The 19,144-nt window shown below is 59.8% G+C and overlaps 1 protein-coding gene across 1 annotated transcript; it reads left to right on the top strand.

Moving 5' to 3' along the window:
• The first annotated feature begins 775 nt into the window (after window positions 1-775).
• COG7 (component of oligomeric golgi complex 7) lies at window positions 776-18,617 on the top strand. Its single transcript, XM_060260803.1, is given in 18 exon segments — window positions 776-952; window positions 1,202-1,350; window positions 3,326-3,442; window positions 4,085-4,253; window positions 6,243-6,325; window positions 7,067-7,189; window positions 10,319-10,424; window positions 10,427-10,516; window positions 12,395-12,522; window positions 12,989-13,143; window positions 13,489-13,593; window positions 13,974-14,039; window positions 14,385-14,568; window positions 15,203-15,340; window positions 15,434-15,517; window positions 16,200-16,314; window positions 16,826-16,969; window positions 17,074-18,617. Coding segments are annotated over 18 exon segments (2,289 nt in total). The 5' UTR covers window positions 776-786; the 3' UTR covers window positions 17,241-18,617.
• The last annotated feature ends 527 nt before the right edge of the window (window positions 18,618-19,144 follow it).

Below are 19,144 nucleotides of genomic sequence, written 5' to 3'. Positions count from 1 at the left end.
CTGTCAGGCCATGTTTCAAACGCCAAAGGCCAGTCTTTGAAGTGCAGAGCGCCAAGCTCGCCTCCCTGGCGCCTCCCAAGCAAAGCAAGGACATCACCGGGGGGGGGGCAGGGGGGGGGGAGAGCGCATCCACCCCCAGGGCCAGATAAGCGGGCGTGTGAAAGTGTTGCTTGCCGGGACAACTGTAGTTTTATTATGAGAAAATAGTTTAAAGCCCTAGCCTTTGAAGTGCCTTCATAAAGGCCAATGGTGCAAGCTATCTGTTATCAGTTTCAATGAATCACACGTAGGAGAGTAACACTGTTGTAATCAATAAATGAAACTTAGTTTTGAACAACGACAAGTCTGATCGTTTTTGAGACTTCAATGAACCCTTTGCTGACATTCACAAGCTCTCTCAGAGCTTTCCCCTCAGGAGCAGTCTTCTCAGACTTCTCTCAGCCCCGCCTGCCTCACAGGCAGTGTTCCCTTTAAGCTGAGTTAGTGTGAGCCAGCTCACCGTTTTTTTAGCCTCCAGCTCACACATTTTTGTCTTAGCTCAGGAAAAATGGCCCCAGAGCAAACTAGTTATGCTGCAGCCCAATCACTCACTCACGACTTTAATGCCAGTAGCTCATGAAGACATTTTTGCTCACAAGACTCCGCAGCTTAGAGGGGGTAGTGCTCATAGGGCATCTGTTGGGGGGAGACTGGAGGCCGCTCTGAGTGAAGGGTGGGTCGAAATCCCACCTCTTCTTCTCTTCTCTCTTCTCTGCCTAGAGGAGGGAGAGGGTGCTGCAGCTCAGCATGGATTTCTCCAAGTTCCTGGCGGAGGACTTCGAGGTCAAGGCCTGGGTGAACGGGGCCTTCAGGGCTGTGCAGCAGGAGGCGCCGGGCAAGGTGGATGCCCACGCTGCCACCCTGGTCATGAAGCTGCAGCTCTGCATCCAAGAGGTCAACAAGGCGGTGGAAGGTGAACCGCTGAACCCACCCCCTCCTCTGGCATTCTTGGGGTTCCTCTCTGGTCCCTGTGGGGGCAGGAAAGCCTTCTCTCACCTTGCCCTTCTCCTACAGCGAGTGGAGTTGCTTCCCTCTGGCCGTCTTCTGGCACTCTGCCCGTGGTGTGTGTGTGTGTGTGGGAGGGGGGTGCAGCCCCTGGTGGTTCCCAGGAAGTGGAACTTTGCCTGGGGGGCGGGATCTTATGGCTGCTGTCTTCCCGCAGAGACGAGCCGGCAGGCGCTGCAGAACATGCCTCGGGTCCTGAGGGAGGTGGAGGCCCTGAGCCAGGAGGCCAGCTTCCTGAAGGAGCAGATGGTGCTGGTGAGGGAGGACATCAAGCGGCTGGAGGAGGACACCGCCCAGTCCATGCAGGTGCTTGTGGGGGGGGGGCTGCTGCAGTGGGGGGGGCATTCTCTGTCCCTGTTGCTCACTGCAATTGTGACTGCACTCTTCACCTGTGGAGCCATGCAAGGAAATGCGACCTTGCTACAGAAGAAGGTGATGATGATATTGGATTTATATCCCACCCTCCACTTCGAATCTCAGAGTGGCTCACAATCTCCTTTATCTTCCTCCCCCACAACTCTCTCCCAGCAGCTGCCCTTTTGAGGACAACCTCTGCCAGAGCTCTGACTGACCCAAGGCCATTCCAGCAGCTGCAGGTGGAGGAGTCGGGAATCCAACCTGGTTCTTCCAGATAAGAGAGCTCTGGCTGACCCAAGGCCATTCCAGCAGCTGCAAGTGGAGGAGTGGGGAATCCAACCCATTCTCCCAGATAAGAGAGCTATGGCTGACCCAAGGTCATTCCAGCAGCTGCAAGTGAAGGAGCGGGGAATCAAACCCGGTTCTCCCAGATAAGAGAGCTCTGGCTGACCCAAGGCCATTCCAGCAGCTGCAAGTGGAGGAGTGGGGAATCAAACCTTGTTCTCCCAGATAAGAGAGCTATGGCTGACCCAAGGCCATTCCAGCAGGTGCAAGTGGAGGAGTGGGGAATCAAACCTTGTTCTCCCAGATAAGAGAGCTCTGGCTGACCCAAGGCCATTCCAGCAGGTGCAAGTGGAGGAGTGGGGAATCAAACCTTGTTCTCCCAGATAAGAGAGCTATGGCTGACCCAAGGCCATTCCAGCAGGTGCAAGTGGAGGAGTGGGGAATCAAACCTTGTTCTCCCAGATAAGAGAGCTATGGCTGACCCAAGGCCATTCCAGCAGGTGCAAGTGGAGGAGTGGGGAATCAAACCTTGTTCTCCCAGATAAGAGAGCTATGGCTGACCCAAGGCCATTCCAGCAGCTGCAAGTGGAGGAGTGGGGAATCAAACCTTGTTCTCCCAGATAAGAGAGCTCTGGCTGACCCAAGGCCATTCCAGCAGCTGCAGGTGGAGGAGTGGGGAATCAAACCCGGTTCTCCCAGATAAGAGAGCTCTGGCTGACCCAAGGCCATTCCAGCAGGTGCAAGTGGAGGAGTGGGGAATCAAACCCGGTTCTCCCAGATAAGAGAGCTCTGGCTGACCCCAGGCCATGCTAGCAGCTGCAAGTGGAGGAGTGGGGAATCAAACCCGGTTCTCCCAGATAAGCGAGCTCTGGCTGACCCAAGGCCATTCCAGCAGCTGCAGGTGGAGGAGTGGGGAATCAAACCCGGTTCTCCCAGATAAGAGTTAGCACACTTCACCACTACACCAAACTGACTTGGTGTACACTACACCAGACCAGCAACCTGGGTGCCGCACCAAACCTGGGCTGGGCTCTGAACTCTTCCGCAGACTGGAGGGGAGACCTTGCACTGACTCTCCTCTTTTGGCCTCAAAGCCAACCAGGATCTGAGCCCCCCCCCCTCCCCGATCACTGGGTCAGAATGAGAACCAGACTGAACAGTCTCATACAAAGATCAGCCTTGAGGCAGCTGATACCAGTCCGTGTCAAATAAGTGACCAGCACTGCTCTTGTGACTGGGGGGGGGGGGGGGGGGGCATCTTTCCTGGCGTGAACTGGAATTCAACAGGACCAGCTTGGCTAAATGGAGCCCCTTCTGTGATTCAGCTCTCTCAGAGGGAATGCAAGGAAAAGCACCGTGTGTGTGTGTGTGTGTGTGTGAAGGCGGCGGCTGAGCGCCCTGGGGCTTGGAAAGGCAGGGCGGATGGCTTTGTGCTGTCCCCAAACTCCCACTCATTTGCTATATGGATTAGTCTTAAATTATGTCTCCTTCATGCCACACAACTTTTGACAGCATCGCTGTGCTCTCGTGGGTGCCCCTGGAGGACAGGCGACCTGCAGAAGAGCGTCAGCTCATGCTGGATGGGGGAGGGGGGTGCGGCTCTTCTTTGCCCCCACCCTTACTGTTCTCCCCATTCCAGGTCTTGGTGAAACTGGATCATGTGAAATCCAGGATGCAGCTGGCGGCCGAGTCACTCCAAGAAGCCGACAAGTGGAGCACGCTCAGTGCAGACATCGAAGAGACTTTTAAAACCCAGGTATTCCCTCTGCCCTGCCCTGCCCTCCTGGCCGTGAACGGGAAGAGAGAGGAGCTCCCTTTTCCAGCAGCCTCCCGGAGGGCCTGGCCTCTCGGTCCAAGGGAGGTCTTGCCAAAGCAGGTGGGCGTCAGTGTCAAAGGCAGCCTCCAGCCTGCCTTCCTCGTCTCCCCAGAGAAAGCCAGGCAGCCTTCAGGTGCAGCTTCAGGAATTCTCACTTTGCTTTCTTGGCATTACTGGCTAGAAGCAGGGGAGCTCATCTGGAGGGTGCATCCTGCCTGCCTGCCTGCCTGCCTGCCTGCCTGCCCAGTAAAGCACAACTTCTGTGGCTCCCAGTCTGTGCAGGATCAGGCTTGGTAGAAGCAGCCGTAGCACCTCCCCTTAGATTCTGGTCTGTGTGCTGGCTCTGTCTGGGCCGGCTGCAGAATCCGCTGGCGTTCTTTCCAGCGTGGAAATCGAGATCTTTGTTCATTGAGACAAGAGCAAAAGGAGCAGGTAGCAACACAGATAGGATCAGCGCACGGTCTGCGAAGGAGAAGGAAAGGAAAGGGGGGTTGCATCCGTGCTCTGCTTGTGGGCGGGAGAAGAGAGGAGGGGGCTCCAACCAAGGGAGGGTCACTGAGCTCCTTTTCTCTGCCGGGGCAGGATGTCTCTGTGATCTCGGCCAAGCTGACCAGCATGCAGAACAGCCTGGCGGTGCTGGTGGACACACCGGATTACTCCGAGAAATGTGTGCACTTGGAGGCCCTGAAGAACCGCCTGGAGGCGCTGGCCAGCCCCCAGATTGTGGCCGCTTTCAACACCCAGTCTGTCGGTCAGTGGAGGTTGGGGCCTTGGTGTGTGTGGGGGGGGGGGCGGGAGGCTGCTGGGGTCCCAGCAAGAGAACAGTTGGTGAGGGGGGGTGGGAATTGGTGTGGGGAGGGGTTGGTTTGTGCAGATTTTGACAATTTTTTGAGGCAGGCTAGGCAATTCATTTGTTATATCAAGCTTAAGTGTGCTGGATGCACCCCGTTCCCAGGCGGGGGGGGGGGGGCTTCCTCCAGACCTTGTTGTGCATCCACAGAGGAAAGAGACAACGTGCACCACTCCTGTGGCTGCGGGGCCCAGGCTCCTGGCCCCGGGAAAGAGCCAGCGCAGAGCTTGAGGCCCAGGCAAGGGCCTTCTTGGGGGCCAGTCCCTTCCGCTAGAGCCCAAGCCCTTGCTTGGTTGCCTCCGAAAACATCTTCAGGTCCATTTGAGTTGGAGACTGGGAGGCCCTCTGTGTTTTGAACTGAACGTCTGGCACACTTTCTGGTTGGAAGTGGCTCTCTTCTTAGCCCTGATGGGTTGTTATTTGTTTTGTGCGTTGTGTAAATGTGGGCAGGCTCTCCAACTTAAGTGAAGCCTTCTTGCCCTGAGGTGGGCTGGTGTCCCTTGGAGCACTGCTAGGAATCCACCAAGAGGGGGCAGCCTTGTGCTGTGTTTGGAGTGTTCCTTCTCTGCGATGGTGGAAGAGCCATGCGGGGTCTGAGCAGTGGGCTCATCTAGTCCATCCTCCTGTTTCCCTGACTGGCTGACCAGATGCCCCCCCCCCCGCAGCTCCCCTCCCTCCATTACTTGGCATGGAGAGAGAGAGAGACACGGAGGGAGGTGCCATTCAGCTCTAGGTACAGCTCCTCTCTGAGATTGTGGCTTACGTTGGTTAAAGCGTTTGCCGTCCCCACACCCCGTGGCAGTGAGTTCCACAGCTTCATAATCTTCCCTTTTGGTCTATCCTGAATCCATTGCTCTCAAACTGCCTTGGAGGGCTGCAAGTTCTAGTGTCCTGGGAGAGGGAGGAAGAGTTTCCTCCGTCTGTTTTCTCCTGCGTAATGCTGCCTGCTGCATCTCTCCCCCCCGCCCCCCCGTATTTTGCCAAGTGGAAAAATCCCCCCTCTCTTTTTTGCCTTGCCGTGCAGAGGAAGTGTGCCAGTCACTCTGTCTTTGGAATCCCTGCCCAACTCAGCTGAGTTCTTTTTTTCTTTGGTGCTCGGTATTCCAAAGGAGGTTGTGCTGGCCATCCCTGGTGCAGCCCTGGGCTTCAGCTCCACTGCCACATGCCTGGCAGATGTCTTCCTTGACCCCTGCCCTGTGACCTCAGGCCCTCCTTCCCGCTCCCACCCAGCTGTGAGCCTCACCTTTCTGCCTGCCGGGCTGGCTCAGTGCCCACTCTGCTTGCCCACTCTGGAGAGATCCTTGTGGCGCTCTTCCCCCTTGTTGGCGTTTCCCCTCCTCCTCTGTGCTCTCAGTCACCTGCTGTTCCGGGGTCAGCTCTTCTCTGGGAGGAAGTCAGCCTAGCTCCACCTCAACCCCCCCCTGCCCCCCAGCCATGCCCCAGCTCACTGTTTCTTGCCAAAGGAGCTGTTACTGGTTCCTCTGCTCTGTCTCTTCTGTTCCCAGCCTGTCTGAGGAGCAGTGGGAAGGAAGCGGCCCCTTTTTTCTGTCTCACGGGGCAGTGACCCCACTGGGAGGGAGGCCCCCCGGTTCAAATCTCTCCTCTGCCCATGGCCTTGGGCCAGCCGGGGCTCTCTTAATTGGGGAGCGAAGGCATCGGCCACTGTGTGCGTTTGAGGATGAAGGCTTTCGTGGGGCCTGTCCTGTTTCGTCCTTGCATCAGCCCAGGCTGGAGTTTGTTTCCACTTTCCTGCCAGGATGTTGAGGCTGGATGCCAGCAAAGGTGTGTGGTGGGCCTCTTTGGCACTCCCCTGAGAGCTGTTAGCCAGGCTGCTGGGATTCCCTGGAGGGGACTGACGGGGTTGTCTTGTCCTTGCTGCTCTCTTTCCAGACCAGGCCCGGGTGTTCGTGAAGGTCTTCACCGAGATCGACCGCCTGCCCCAGCTGCTGGCCTATTACTACAAGTGCCACAAGGTAGCCTCCCTCCCCCCCCCCCCGCCACTCCTGCCTCCCTCTTCTTGGGAGGGGAAGAAGCCCCCTTTCATGCCAGGGCGGGGTCACTCAGCTGTGACGCTGGTTTGGGGGGGGGGGCTTGCTGCCTGGAGGGAGAGGAAGCGTTGCTCTCGTGCCCCACTTCTGTTCAGGCCAGAGAAGCAGGGGGAGAGTCCGTGCCACCTTCCTTTGGCAGTCCCCAGCCGGGCTCCTCTCCCCTGTCCCATGAGCCTCTGGGCCCTTCGCCTGCAGAGCTGGGTCGGTGTGGGTTGCGGGTGCCCTGATTCCGAGCAGCATTCCAAGCTTAATTAAACGGCAGAGCAGTCAGGCGGCCTCTCTGCCCAGCCCAGCTCATCTTCCAGCCCCAAATCCCTCCCCCCCCCCAGACACAGAGGATTCTCTGGAGCATCCGTTTACAAAACACGGGGGTGGGGTGGGGGGTGGAATGCGTGTGAGCTGGAATGCCAGCCACCTCCTCTAGAAGGGGAGTAATCCTGCGCCCCTCTCGGAGAGACCGTTTCCCCTGCCCTGGCCCTGCTGGGTCCTGATCCAGATGTTCTGGTGCAGCTGTTTTCCGAACCCCTGCCCACTGCCCTCTTCCAGGCCTGTTCTTGGGGGGGGGGCCTGACTGAGCCAGTCCCACGCAGGGGGTCGCAGGGCCCCACTCGCTTCCATTTTGGCCTGGGGCAGCCTGCCATTGCCCTGCTCTTTTCTGGGCTTCAGGGGCAGCTGGTGGCCGTGTGGCAGGACTTGTGCCAGTCCGACCTCCCCTTGGATCGGCAGCTGATGGAGCTCTACGACGTTCTGCTGGGCACGTGGCACTCCCAGCTCCAGTGGGCCTCCCAGGTAGGCGGGGGGGGGGGGGCTGGTGCTGATGCGGGTGGGGGGAATGGAGGCGTGGCCACTGCCCTGCTCCTTTAATCTCTGAGACGTGGCCCAGTTGTACGGCTTGCCAGAGTTCGAGGCCCGCCTTTCCTGCTCCAGCCTGGGGAATCCTTCCGCAACTTTCGCAGCCACCTCCTGTAGTTATCCTGGGTCTTAATGCCCAGCCGGTGGGGCTTGGGAAATGTGCAGCAGTTTCTAAAGACTCAGCACCTATTGGGAGTCTGCGCCAGGCTCTGTGCCCTCCTGCCCCCAAGGCTGCACATTTCCTGTGCGCCCAGCAACACGCTGGGCAAAGTTGGAATCCAATGGGGAATTCAGCCTAAGAGGCGCTGTCTGGCTGTGTGTTTAGAAGTCCCTTTCTAGCCCCTGCGGACTCGGTGTCCAGCAAAAAGCTCTCCTTATGGGTGGCATTCTGTGTAGCTACGAAGCATGGCAAGTATCAGTTTCCAGAGCTGGACACTCGTTAAGTGTTGAAACTCCCAGATGCTTTAACTTTTCAGAGGTCTGCCACCTTGTGGGCCTTGATTGGGTGGTCAGTGTCATGGGGAGGGGGCAGGCTGCCGCATTTGCTTCTGTGGGTCCCCTTTCCCCCTCTTTAACCCTGAGCGTGTCCCCAGGATCCCCCGGCTCCCTCCCCAGTGGCTCCTTCCTCTCGGGGAGACCAGGGCTGGGCCCAGTAGCTCGGAGCGCTTCCTCTCCGGGTTGGACTCTGCCTTTTCGGCCTGGTGGGTCCCCTAAATGTGTTCCGTTTAGAACCCCTCATGTTGCCCAATCTGACCAGGTTGGGCTCGCCTGGGCCATCCCGAGCTGGGCAAAAGGGGAACGGAGGTGGGCCGCCGTCGCCTGCCTCTGCCTGGACTTCCTTCCTTGCTTCGGGCAGGGCAGACACAGAAGATGAACGCAAGCAACCTCCAGGAGCCTTGAGGGGTGGAGTGGCCCAGGGTAGACTCCGCCTCTCCGCTGGGAAGGTGACATTCTCCAGCAGCCAGCTTGGGCCTCGGCCAAAGGCGGGGTTCAGTTCTCGCTTTCCTGGGGCTGACCTGCCCGCTTGCTGGACATCTTTTTTCCCACCTGGGCACGGCGCCCAAAGGTGTCCTGCTGACCTTTCTGGCCGTGTGCCCTCTTGGCTTTCAGTCTGCAACAACTGCGAGGGGGAGATAAGGAGGCTGGGGGCTGACCCTGATGGGGGCCGAGCTTTCGGAGGCAATTGCAGCTCCATCAGATTAGGCCGATGGGTCCTTTCACCCGTGAAGAGGAAAGCTGATGCTTATCTTGGGTGTCGTGGCTGGAAGCCGCTCCTGCAAGGAGCCCTGCGGGGAGTTTGCCCTTTCCTGCTTGGCTTCGGACTCCCTCCCTGGGTGCCTTTCCTGAGAGCCAGCTCTGCGGAGCAGGGCCCGCTGCGTCACGTGGGGGGGGGGGGAGAGGCGGAGGCAGCAGCAAAGGAGTGTGGGATTGTTATTTCTCAAGCCTGGCATGCAGAGACAGAGCTGGTGCCCACACGTGGGCCCAAGGGCCACGGGCAACAACTGAACCGGAATCGCAGCCAGCCCTCCGTGCCCGGGGTGGGGTGGGGGCTCCCAAAGCAGAGCCAAGTCACTGAGCCCTGCGGTGGCTAGGGGAAGGGGGTCCCCTTTGTGCCAGCTGGCAAAGTCGCTCGCTGGGTCTGTCGGGTGCCAGACTCGTGGGCCGGGTCCAAAGAAGTTTCCTTGTTGAGTGAGGCTCCCGTCTTTTGGTTGCTCTGAGTTTGCAGCCACCTTCTCTGGAAAGAAGCAGGGGCCACACTTTTGAGGCCTGATGGGTATCTTGCCTGTCTCCAGGTTCTCTAGATGTTATCCTCCCCTCTCCCACCCAGCTGCCCCCCTGAGAGCCAGTTTGGTGTCGTGGCTAAGTGCATGGAGAACCGGGTTTGATTCCCCACTCCTCCACTTGCAGCTGCTGGAATGGCCTCGGGTCAGCCAGAGCTCTCTTATCTGGGAGAACCGGGTTTGATTCCCCCCTCCTCCACTTGCACCTGCTGGGATGGCCTTGGGTCAGCCAGAGCTCTCTTATCTGGGAGAACCGGGTTTGATTCCCCACTCCTCCACTTGCAGCTGCTGGAATGGCCTTGGGTCAGCCAGAGCTCTCTTATCAGGGAGAACCGGGTTTGATTCCCCCTCCTCCACTTGCACCTGCTGGAATGGCCTTGGGTCAGCCACAGCTCTCTTATCTGGGAGAACCGGGTTTGATTCCCCACTCCTCCACTTGCACCTGCTGGAATGGCCTTGGGTGAGCCATAGCAGGGAAGCCTTGTGCCAGTTCTGCGATCTAATGCAAATGTTTCCTCCTCGACTCTTGAGGGGCTGCTCTGGCTCCAGTGGCCTGTCCTGGGAGCAGCCTCTCCACACAGCAGTGCTGCGGCCTTTCCCCGTCGTGCCCCAGCCGGCCTGCCCTGCCCCCTCCCCCGCCCAGAGAAAAGGGGGACCTCTTGGGCCAGCTCCTGGCACTGGGCTTGCTCCCCCAAGGCTGGGAGTGGGATTTGAAGGGTGGGGGAGGGAGGGCAGGGAAGCGAAGGCACTGGCTGGGGGGTTGGGGTTGGCGGGGGGTGGCTTCCAGCTGGGCTGCTGTGGCACAAATCTGGGTTTGGCCTGAAGGCTGGGGGTGGGGGAGTGGGAAGACTCCATGGCTGATCTCTCCTTCAAGGCTCCTTCGGCCTGACAGCCAGCACTGGGGGAGCCATTGGGTGTGGGGGTGGAGGCCACTGTGCCCCCCGACCACCGTAGGATTTGGACCCGAAGGGAGGGAGCCAGACTTTCTTGCTTTCCACCCTGGCGAGTGCCCAAGCCTTCCCAGCATGCCATTTGCCACATGGGGTGTTTGTATCCCCACTCGTGTGGAGGGCTCCTTGGCAGAGAAAGCGGAGGGGGTGTCAGAACCTCCCGAAAAGCTGCTGGAACTCCCCCTCTGCGCCCCTCCGGGTGTCCTCCTTGCCACAGCCAGACAGCCCCTTGCGAGCTTTGCCTTCTTCCCTGTCCTGGTGGAAGGCCCTGCAGGTGGAAGACTGGCCTCCACTCCCCACCCAGCCCTCTCTCCCTCTCTCTCTGCCTCCTGCAGGTGTTCCAGAGCGCCCCGCAGGTGGTGGTGGTCCTGCTGATCCAGGCGCTGGGGGCTTTGGTCCCCTCCCTCCCAGTCTGCCTCAGCACTGCCATGGAGCGGGCCGGCCCGAGAGCAAGCTGGGCCAGCTCCTGAGCCTGCACGCGGCCACGGCCTACTTTGCGCGGGGCCTGGAGGCGGCCCTGCAGCCCAGCTCCAGTGAGTGACTCCCATCCCCCTCCTTGGTCCTTTTACGGGAAGGGGGCCGGCGGCCAGATTTGTGGGGGAGCCAGGCTGGCATTGGTGGTTACATAAGGTTTGTACCCGGCGTTGTTTGACTTGCTGTGGTGGTGTTGACACAGGTCTCGGTGTGTTTGCCGAGGTGGAACATTTCTGATACTACCTTGAGTAAATACTACTTAGCACTTCTGCTTCTTGCAAACACCGCCTGACCCGGCGGCCTCTTGGGAGGCGGCTCCTCCATCCTGCCCTGGGGCTGGGGGGGCCGGGGAGAGAGGCACTGGCTGGGTCATTGCTGAGGTCGCTTGGGGACAGGGGTTGGGGGGGAGGGTGCTTCCCCTGCCCCCCCTTTTCCCACACAGCCCAGGCCTTGGGTGCCCCAGGAACTCCCTCGTGCTCTTGGGGGGGGCCTGCGGGGGGGGGGCTGGTGGCTCAGAAACAGGCTGGACTCTGCCTGGGTGTGGCCAGCAGCTTTCTCGGCCTGGGTGCTTGAGAGCAGAGGCCCAGCTGTGCTCCTGTACTCCGGGATGCCCTGGGGCTCCTCCCACCCAGCAATTCCAGCTGTGGGACATCCAGCTTCTTTGGGCTGGTGACTTTGAGGGGGGGGGGTCCAGTTGTGGGCCTCAACAGCAGCCGCTCTCCTGTTGAATGTGCCTTCCAGAGGGGGGACCTTCCAGCCCCACACCTCTTCCCGTGGGGTCTAGGCCCAGGAGATGAGGAGGGTGGGCAGGGGGAGGGCATTTGCGAGTGGACCTGCCAGTTGCTCAGATCACCCTTGAGGACGATGTGGCTGGGGTCTCTCCTGGGGGGGGGTTTGGGGGGAGGGGCTATACCAAAGCCATAGCTCAGACCCCAGAAACTCAGAGCCAGTTGGGTGTAGCGGTTAAGTGTGCAGACTCTTATCTGGGAGAACCGGGTTTGATTCCGCACTCCTCCTCTTGCAGCTGCTGGAATGGCCTTGGGTCAGCCAGAGCTCTCTTATCTGGGAGAACCGGGTTGGATTCCCCACTCCTCCACTTGCAGCTGCTGGAATGGCCTTGGGTCAGCCAGAGCTCTCTTATCTGGGAGAACCGGGTTTGATTCCCCACTCCTCCACTTGCAGCTGCTGGAATGGCCTTGGGTCAGCCAGAGCTCTCTTATCTGGGAGAACCGGGTTTGATTCCCCACTCCTCCACTTGCAGCTGCTGGAATGGCCTTGGGTCAGCCAGAGCTCTCTTATCTGGGAGAACCGGGTTTGATTCCCCACTCCTCCACTTGCAGCTGCTGGAATGGCCTTGGGTCAGCCAGAGCTCTCTTATCTGGGAGAACCGGGTTTGATTCCCCACTCCTCCACTTGCAGCTGCTGGAATGGCCTTGGGTCAGCCAGAGCTCTCTTATCTGGGAGAACCGGGTTTGATTCCCCACTCCTCCACTTGCAGCTGCTGGAATGGCCTTGGGTCAGCCAGAGCTCTCTTATCTGGTAGAACCGGGTTGGATTCCCCACTACTCCGCTTGCACCTGCTGGAATGGCCTTGGGTCAGCCAGAGCTCTGGCAGAGGTTGTCCTTGAAAGGGCAGCTGCTGTGAGAGTCCTCTCAGCCCCACCCACTTCACAGGGTGTCTGTTGTGGGGGAGGAAGGGAAAGGAGATTGTGAGCCGCTCTGAGGTTCTGAGATTCGGAGTGGAGGGTGGGCTATAAATCCAATATCATCTTCGTCTTCAGTGGGGTGTGCCATTGTAGTTGTTGTTCTAAGTGTTTTGATCTTGCTGTGCCCGGGAGAAGGGCCACTCTGTGTGTGCTCTGACTCCACGAGGGCGAGAGCGGAGGAGACGGCCTGGGCCCTTCCCTGGTGCTGAGCTCCTCTTCTTGGCCCTCCAGGGGACTGCAACCCGGCCAAGGTGGCAGAGCTGGTGGAGGCCGTCTACGGGCCCTACAAGCCCTTCCAGCTGCAGTACGGGGCCCTGGAGGAAGAGAACCTCCTCATCCAGATGAGCGCCGTCCCTCTGGTAAGCGAGGCCTGCTCCGTCCGGCCACTGGGCTTTGCGGGTTGTCTCCAGCCTCATGAGAGCTTCTTGGGAGTAGGTCTTGGGCATGCAGCTTGAGGTGCTTCCCTCCCCGGTCAGCTCAGAGCGGGGAAAAGGGGAAATCCGCTGCACTGGCTTGGGAACAGGAAGAAGTCACCAGCCTGGCTTGGGTAGGCCGGGCCTTCCGGGCATCGTTGCAGCCTCCGGCGCCCTAACCTTTGCCCCTGCGGGCTGTTGGGCAAGCGAGGTGCTCAAAGGGCCACTCTGAGAGTCTCAGGGTCGATTTCGCAAGTGCCGGAAGGACCAGACTTGGCCGGTTTGAGGAGACAGGCGGGAGCTGGAGCTTTTCTTGGGGGGAGGGGGGGTGAAGCGGCCTTTGTCCCCCCGCCCCGGGCAGTTTGGCCGCAGGGGCCTCTCTGGCTGACTGGCGCTTGTAACTTCTGGGCAGGAGCACGGGGAGGTGCTGGACTGCGTCCAGGAGCTGTGCCAGTCGGTGAGCAAGCTCTTTGGCCTGGCCCACCAGGCGGTGGACAACTGCCTCCAGCTGACCGACGGGCTAGGGGTGGGCGGCCTCCTCAAGGCCCTGCGCGCCCTCTTCGGCAAGTAAGTCCCGGGCAGGGCGGGGGGCAGGACTTGCCTGGGGGGGCAAGCTGGACTTCCTTCCCTGGGGCCTTGGGCTCCTGGGCCCTGGAGGGCTCCCTCTCCTTCCTTAGAAGCGGAAGGAACAAAGGGGGGAGATCTGCTGGGCTTTCTGGGCAAAGGGCTGGAGAGTGGCCGAGCCACAGCTTCCCCCCCCCTGCTCTCTCTGGGGAGGGGCTCAGAGCCTTTGCCATGAACTGGTGCAGGACTGAGCCGCCCCAACCCAAGGCCAGGCTCTTCTTCTGGACCTCTTGGGCCACAGGCTCTCCTTTCTCCCAGCGCCCTTCTGCTCCGCTCCTCCTCCCGCAGGTATGCCTCAGACTTCGCCAGCGCCCTGCAGTCGATCCGTAAGAAGTGCAAACTGGACGAGATCCCTCCGCAGGAAGACTGGACCGCTTTCCAGAGCTCGATCCGGTGAGAGCTTTGGGTCCTCTTGGCCCAGGAGAGTGTCGCCCGCCAGCCAGTTGCCTTCTCTGCTCTCCCCTCCTTCCGGGATTCAGATGAGCATTGCCACCCGTGGCAGAGAGCCAGAGCGCACTGCCTGAGCAAGCGAGCCAAGCCACGCGTTTCTGGGGAGGCAGGAACTCCTCAGAGCTGGGCTCTTTCTCCCGCCTCTTCCGGGCAAAGAGGCCCCTCCCAAGGGTGAATCTCAGAGCCAGGTTGCCTCGGGTGCCCCAGAGGGAGGGTGTGAGCAGCCCCGGGGGAGGGGGGGTGCTGCCGTCACGCAGGAGTCCAGCAGGGGCAGGGGGGAGTAACGGCTGCTTTTTCTCCTCCTCTCCCCCCCCCCCGCCCAGTATCATGGCTGCCTGTGGGGAGCTCCTGCGCCAGTGTGGGGACTTTGAGCAGCAGCTGGCCAACAGGTAGGGCCAAAGGGGCAGTTGGGGGGCTGGTCTTGGAGGGGGGCTCTGTGCAGAGCAGAGGGGGCTTAGCGAGGCCTTGGGGGTTGGGGGGGGCTTCTGTTCCAGCTCTGCCTCTGACAGAGGAAAGTCTGGGGTGGCCTTTATTCCCAGGAGGAGACGCAGCTCGTGCTGCTAGGCCCTTTGGCTCCCTGGGACAGCCTGCAGCGGTGGCTGGGCCTGCCGGGTTTCCTCTTCTCACGCTGCCTCCAGGAAGGCTCCGGCCTCCTCTGTCTTGTGGCCATCCCTTGGGCCCCAATCCAGGGCCATCTTGCCAGCGCCCCTCTCCCTCGTCCCCCTTGGCTACAGGATCCTCTCGGCAGCCGGCAAGTACCTTTCGGAGTCGTACAGCGCCTGTGGCCTGGGCAGCCTCCCGGAGTCCGGCTCGGAGCGGCCGAGCGCAGCCAAGAACCCCTGGCAGGAATACAACTACCTGCAGGAGGAGAGCCCGGGCGAGTACGCCGCCCTCCTGGAGACCCTCTACGCCCTCAAGGTGGGGAGGCGGGGGGGGGGGCTTCTGTTCCCATGGCTCCTCCCCCTTCGAGGCTGGGGTACGGGAGGCGGGGGAGGCGGCACTCTTGCTGCTCAGAGCTGGCAGCCCCTGTCCCCACATCCTTGCAGCATCGTGGCTGGAGGGGGGCTCCTGGTGGCTGGGCACACGGAAGGTCCCTGCCAGGGAGGACGGAGAGGACCAGGGAGGGGATGCCGGTGTCAGGGGGATGGGGGGGGTGCCCTGAATGCCTGCAGAGGAGCCCTGAAAGGTGCACAGCGGCTGCAGCCTGGGACAGTCCCCCAAGCCCAGTGGGGGGTGTTGAGTTCTTGACAGTCTCTCTGCAGGGGCTTCCCCAGGCTTTGAGGGCAGGGCTTCGCCTCTGGGGTGCCGAGGCTGGCCATTCACTTCCTGGGCCAAGGACCATGCCAGTGGGTTACCCCGGGGAAGCAGCTACCATCCGATGCTCTGTGGGCCAGGCGAGTGCCGGGTCTGAGGCAGCCATGCCCGCCAGGTGGTCCCGCTCAGCTCCTGGCACCGGGCAGCTGCAAGGGCCCCGTGTGTGTGTGTGTGTTTGTGTGTGTGTGAGGCTGCCAGGACTGAGGCCTGAGCGGGGTGGGGGGCTTTGGCTTCCCAGGAGAAGGGGACCAGTCACAACCTGCTGGCGGCTCCACGCTCTGCCCTCACCCGCCTCAACCAAGTGGCCCACCAGCTGGCCTTCGACTCCGTCTTCCTGCGCATCAAGCAGCAGCTGCTGCAGCTGCCCCGGATGGAGGTGAGTCGCGGGGAGGGGAGAGAGAGCCCTGCCCCACGGCGCCCCTCCCCTCCCTCCTGCCCTCTGACCGCCTCCGCTTTGCTTTCTGCCCAGGCCTGGAGCACGGCTGGCCCGGGGGAGATGCTGGCCGAGGAGCTGCCCCAATTCAGCCTCACCCCGCTGGAGCACATCAGCAACGTAAGGGGGCGGGGAGGGGAGGGCCTGAAAATATCGGTTGCCGGGAGACGTCGGGGGCCCACCCACAACTATAAGGCCATCATTTAATTTTTTTATAAGAAATAAATGCAATTTTCAATAAATACATAAATAGAAAAAGGTATAATTAAAAGTTTTGCGAAATAAATACATATCTATTTCGTAATTACAGTGTACATATATTGTACATATCCCTGGCAGTTACAGCAGATAGGGAATGTAAGTGCAGGTTGTATTTTCTCCAGAGGGGCTGGTCTCTGCCAGATGGAGATCAGCTGCAAAAGCGGGAGATCTCCAGGCCCCACCTGGAGGCTGGCAACCCCAACTACAAAACGAATTTTAGTTGCATTACAGTCATCCATTGCAGGAATAATACTGGAACTTCTGTTTTATTTTCAAGCTACTAAGAGGTCATTAACACGTTTAACATACTGCCTAATGTTTCAGGGGCCCCAGTTCACTTGCCACTGGCCAGTCCGCCACTGCTGGCAGCTGTTGAGGCCCGAAATCCTGGGGGGGGGGGGGGAGAATCTGGCAGGGAGGCCTCTTGGCCTGGAGGTGCTGGGTGGTGGAGGGAGGTCTGGTCTTCCCCTCAGGCTGGGGTGGGTGTAGGGTGCTTCTGGGCCGCAGCTGCCACCACTCTTGCCCCTCTGCTCCCGCCTAGATCGGCCAGTACCTGATGTCTCTGCCCCTGCACCTGGAGCCCTTCGTGACGCAGGAGGACTCGGCCTTGGATCTGGCCCTGCATGCCGGGAAGCTCCCTTTCCCTCCAGAACAAGGTAGGGGGAGACCCTGCCCCCCTCTCTGCCTCGCCTGGGGGCGGCTGCTGGGCAGGGGGAGAGGATTGGGGGCAGACGCTGGGGGAGGGGCTCAGGACCCCCCCAGTTGTCCTCCTGGAGGGTGCATTTGGGGACTCCATAGTCTCCCCTTGCGGTGTGGGGCTGTGGGGAGTGCCCAGGTTGGCAGCAAGGCAGTAAGAGAGTCTGTGTGGATGTGCATGTGAGGGGCGGGGAGTGTGGTTCTTGGGAGGGGAGGTCGGGGGGGCATCCTTGGGTGCTCTGGGGCAGGGCCAGGCTTGGGCACCACCACTGCGGGGTCTGGGCCTGATTTCCCCTCCTGCTGCTGATTTCCCTACTCAGTGGCTGGAAGCTCAGAAGCAGCCGCTGATCTTCCTGAGAGAGGGCTGGTTTCCTGGAAGGGGTGGGCAAGGGGGAAGGCCTGACGTGTAGCGGGCATGACCTTGTGACCCTCAGAGCGGGGCTCTCTCTCCCCCCCTTCCTTTGCCTCCAGGGGAGGAGCTGCCGGAGCTGGACAACATGGCCGACTACTGGCTGGGCTCGCTGGCCCGAGCCACCATGCAGACCTACTGCGAAGTCATCTTGCAGATCCCGCAGCTGAGCCCCCACTCGGCCAAGCAGCTGGCCACAGACATCGGTCAGCCCAGGCGGCAGGGAGGGAGGGAGGGGGCAGCTTCTGCCCACGCTCCCTGCCCTCCCCGCGGCTGAGCGCCTCTCTCTCTCTCTCTGCTCCACCCGCAGACTACTTGGCCAACGTCCTGGACGCCCTGGGCCTGCAGCCCTCGCGGACCCTGCAGCACACCCTCCTGCTCCTGAAGGCCAAGCCCGAGGACTACAAGCAGGTCTCCCGGCCCCTGCCCCGCCGCCTGGCCAGCACCATCGCAGCCATGCGGGGCCTGGAGCCCTGAGGAGGGGAGGGGCCTGGGCAGGACTCTGCGGGGAGGCAGCAGAGAGCTCAATAAAAGCCCCCAGGACCCCTTGCATGAAGAGGCTGCCTTGCTTCGCCTGGGGTGGGGTCTCCGCAGAGGAGCTCTGGTGGAAAGGGCCCTTCAAGAGTCCAACCTGGGGTGGGGGAGAGGCCTTCTGCAACCCTCCTGCAGCTGGAAGGGGGCATCAGCCTTCCCCCGCTGCTCCTTTGGCCAGCAGTCTGTCAAACGGATGTGGAGCCAGATGTGGCCCCCAGCTCTTGCTGCCTGGCCGTGTGGCTCCTGAGCCTCCGGGGAAGTCCCGGCTTCTTTCCCAGGGACTGGGCAGAGGAACAGGCTACCATGGGCAGAGAGGACCTGTGCAAACTGGATCCCGCCGGCTTCCTGCCGCTGCCCTCCTGCAACGTGCTGCCCATTCTTCAAGACTGGCTGACGCTGGCTGAGACCTCGCAACAGCCGGGGCGGGGTGCCACAGGAAGTGCAGACGGGGGTGGGGTGGGAGAACAGGGCTGGGCAGGAAGCCCATGGGGAGGGCCTGGAGGCTTCTGCCCTCTCCCCCCCTCAGCCAGACTGCTGGCTTGGCAAGACCTTGTGGGCATGGCCCAGGGTGGGCACCTGGCTCCCAGAGAGGCCTGCAAGGAAAGGTCTCCTGGGATGGAGGAGGGGGCGAGGGGAGCGTTCCAGACTTCAACCTGCAAGTCCCCTCTGGGGCAGGGGGCAGCTGTCCCTATGCGCTAGAGAGGGCCAGTGTTCCAGGCTGCAGGAGCTCCTTTTTTAAAAACATAAGTTTATTTTAAAAATTCCAGGTTATTCTGAACTTTGTTGGGTGAAGTACATAACAAATTCTACTATGCATAAAGTACTATGGAATGTATAACATTGTAAAACATCTTATTTAGCATTTAAGATAACGTCCAATTCGCCAATCAATCGATCAGTAGATAAATATCTTACTAAGGATAAATTAACTCGTAACTGGGCTAGAATTTTTTGACTCTAAGGATAATGACTTGCTCCATCCCAGCCAAACAAAAAGAAGAGGAAGAGAAGTTTTGGAAGAACAAATGATTTTATTAAGTGGTATCGATCATACCAGTTGAGCAACAATTTTTCCCATTTTCCAAGATCTGATTTAAAGTCCTGAAATTTGTTTGAGGTAGTTGATTTTCAACAAATCTTTAATATACGGTGTGAGAAGAATGCCCAAATAAGGCAAAGAGGTGTGTGACCGTTGAAATGTGAAATTTTCTTTTAAGAATTGTTGTTGATGAAGATAGGTTAACTGGAAGTATAGCATTTTGAGGTGTTTATTTTCAAGCCCAAAATTGTGCTAAACTGCAATAGAAGGTTTTGTAGACATTGGAGTGAGAAGTGTTGATCTGTAGCCCACAACAACATGTCATCGGTGAACATACTTAACTTGAATTCTTGATCGTGAAATTTAACTCCTTTAATGCAGGCCTGGACAGGAAACTTTGGCTGCTCCTCCTCCGCTGGAGTGACGGAACCAGGCCTGGGCCAGACTCTTCCGCAGACCCTGCCCTGCTGGGTGGTGCTGTGCTAAGGAGGGTGTCCCTGTCCCCCCATTCAGTTGGGCAAGGCCCCCTCCCCTCCGCACAGAGCAGAAGAGCATGAGGGAAGCCATGTTGGATCAGGCCTATGCCCTTTCCAGTGCAACACTCTGGGGCCAGAAGCCCTCCCACCGCGGCCCCTCCAAGCTAACAGAGCATCCCTGCCCCAGCTCTAAGAACAGAAGACAAGCCCTGTTGGATGAGACCAATCCAAGCCCACCCGCTGTGTCACACAGTGCCCAGGCCCCCCACTATGGCCCCCGATCTGGAAGGAGACAGAGCATCCCTGCCCCAGAGGGTTCTGTCTATGCCTTG

Source organism: Heteronotia binoei, chromosome 20 (assembly GCF_032191835.1).
Source record: "Heteronotia binoei isolate CCM8104 ecotype False Entrance Well chromosome 20, APGP_CSIRO_Hbin_v1, whole genome shotgun sequence".
In the NCBI taxonomy this organism is placed as follows: Eukaryota; Metazoa; Chordata; class Lepidosauria; order Squamata; family Gekkonidae; genus Heteronotia; species Heteronotia binoei.
This window is presented reverse-complemented; position numbering and strand designations above follow the sequence as displayed.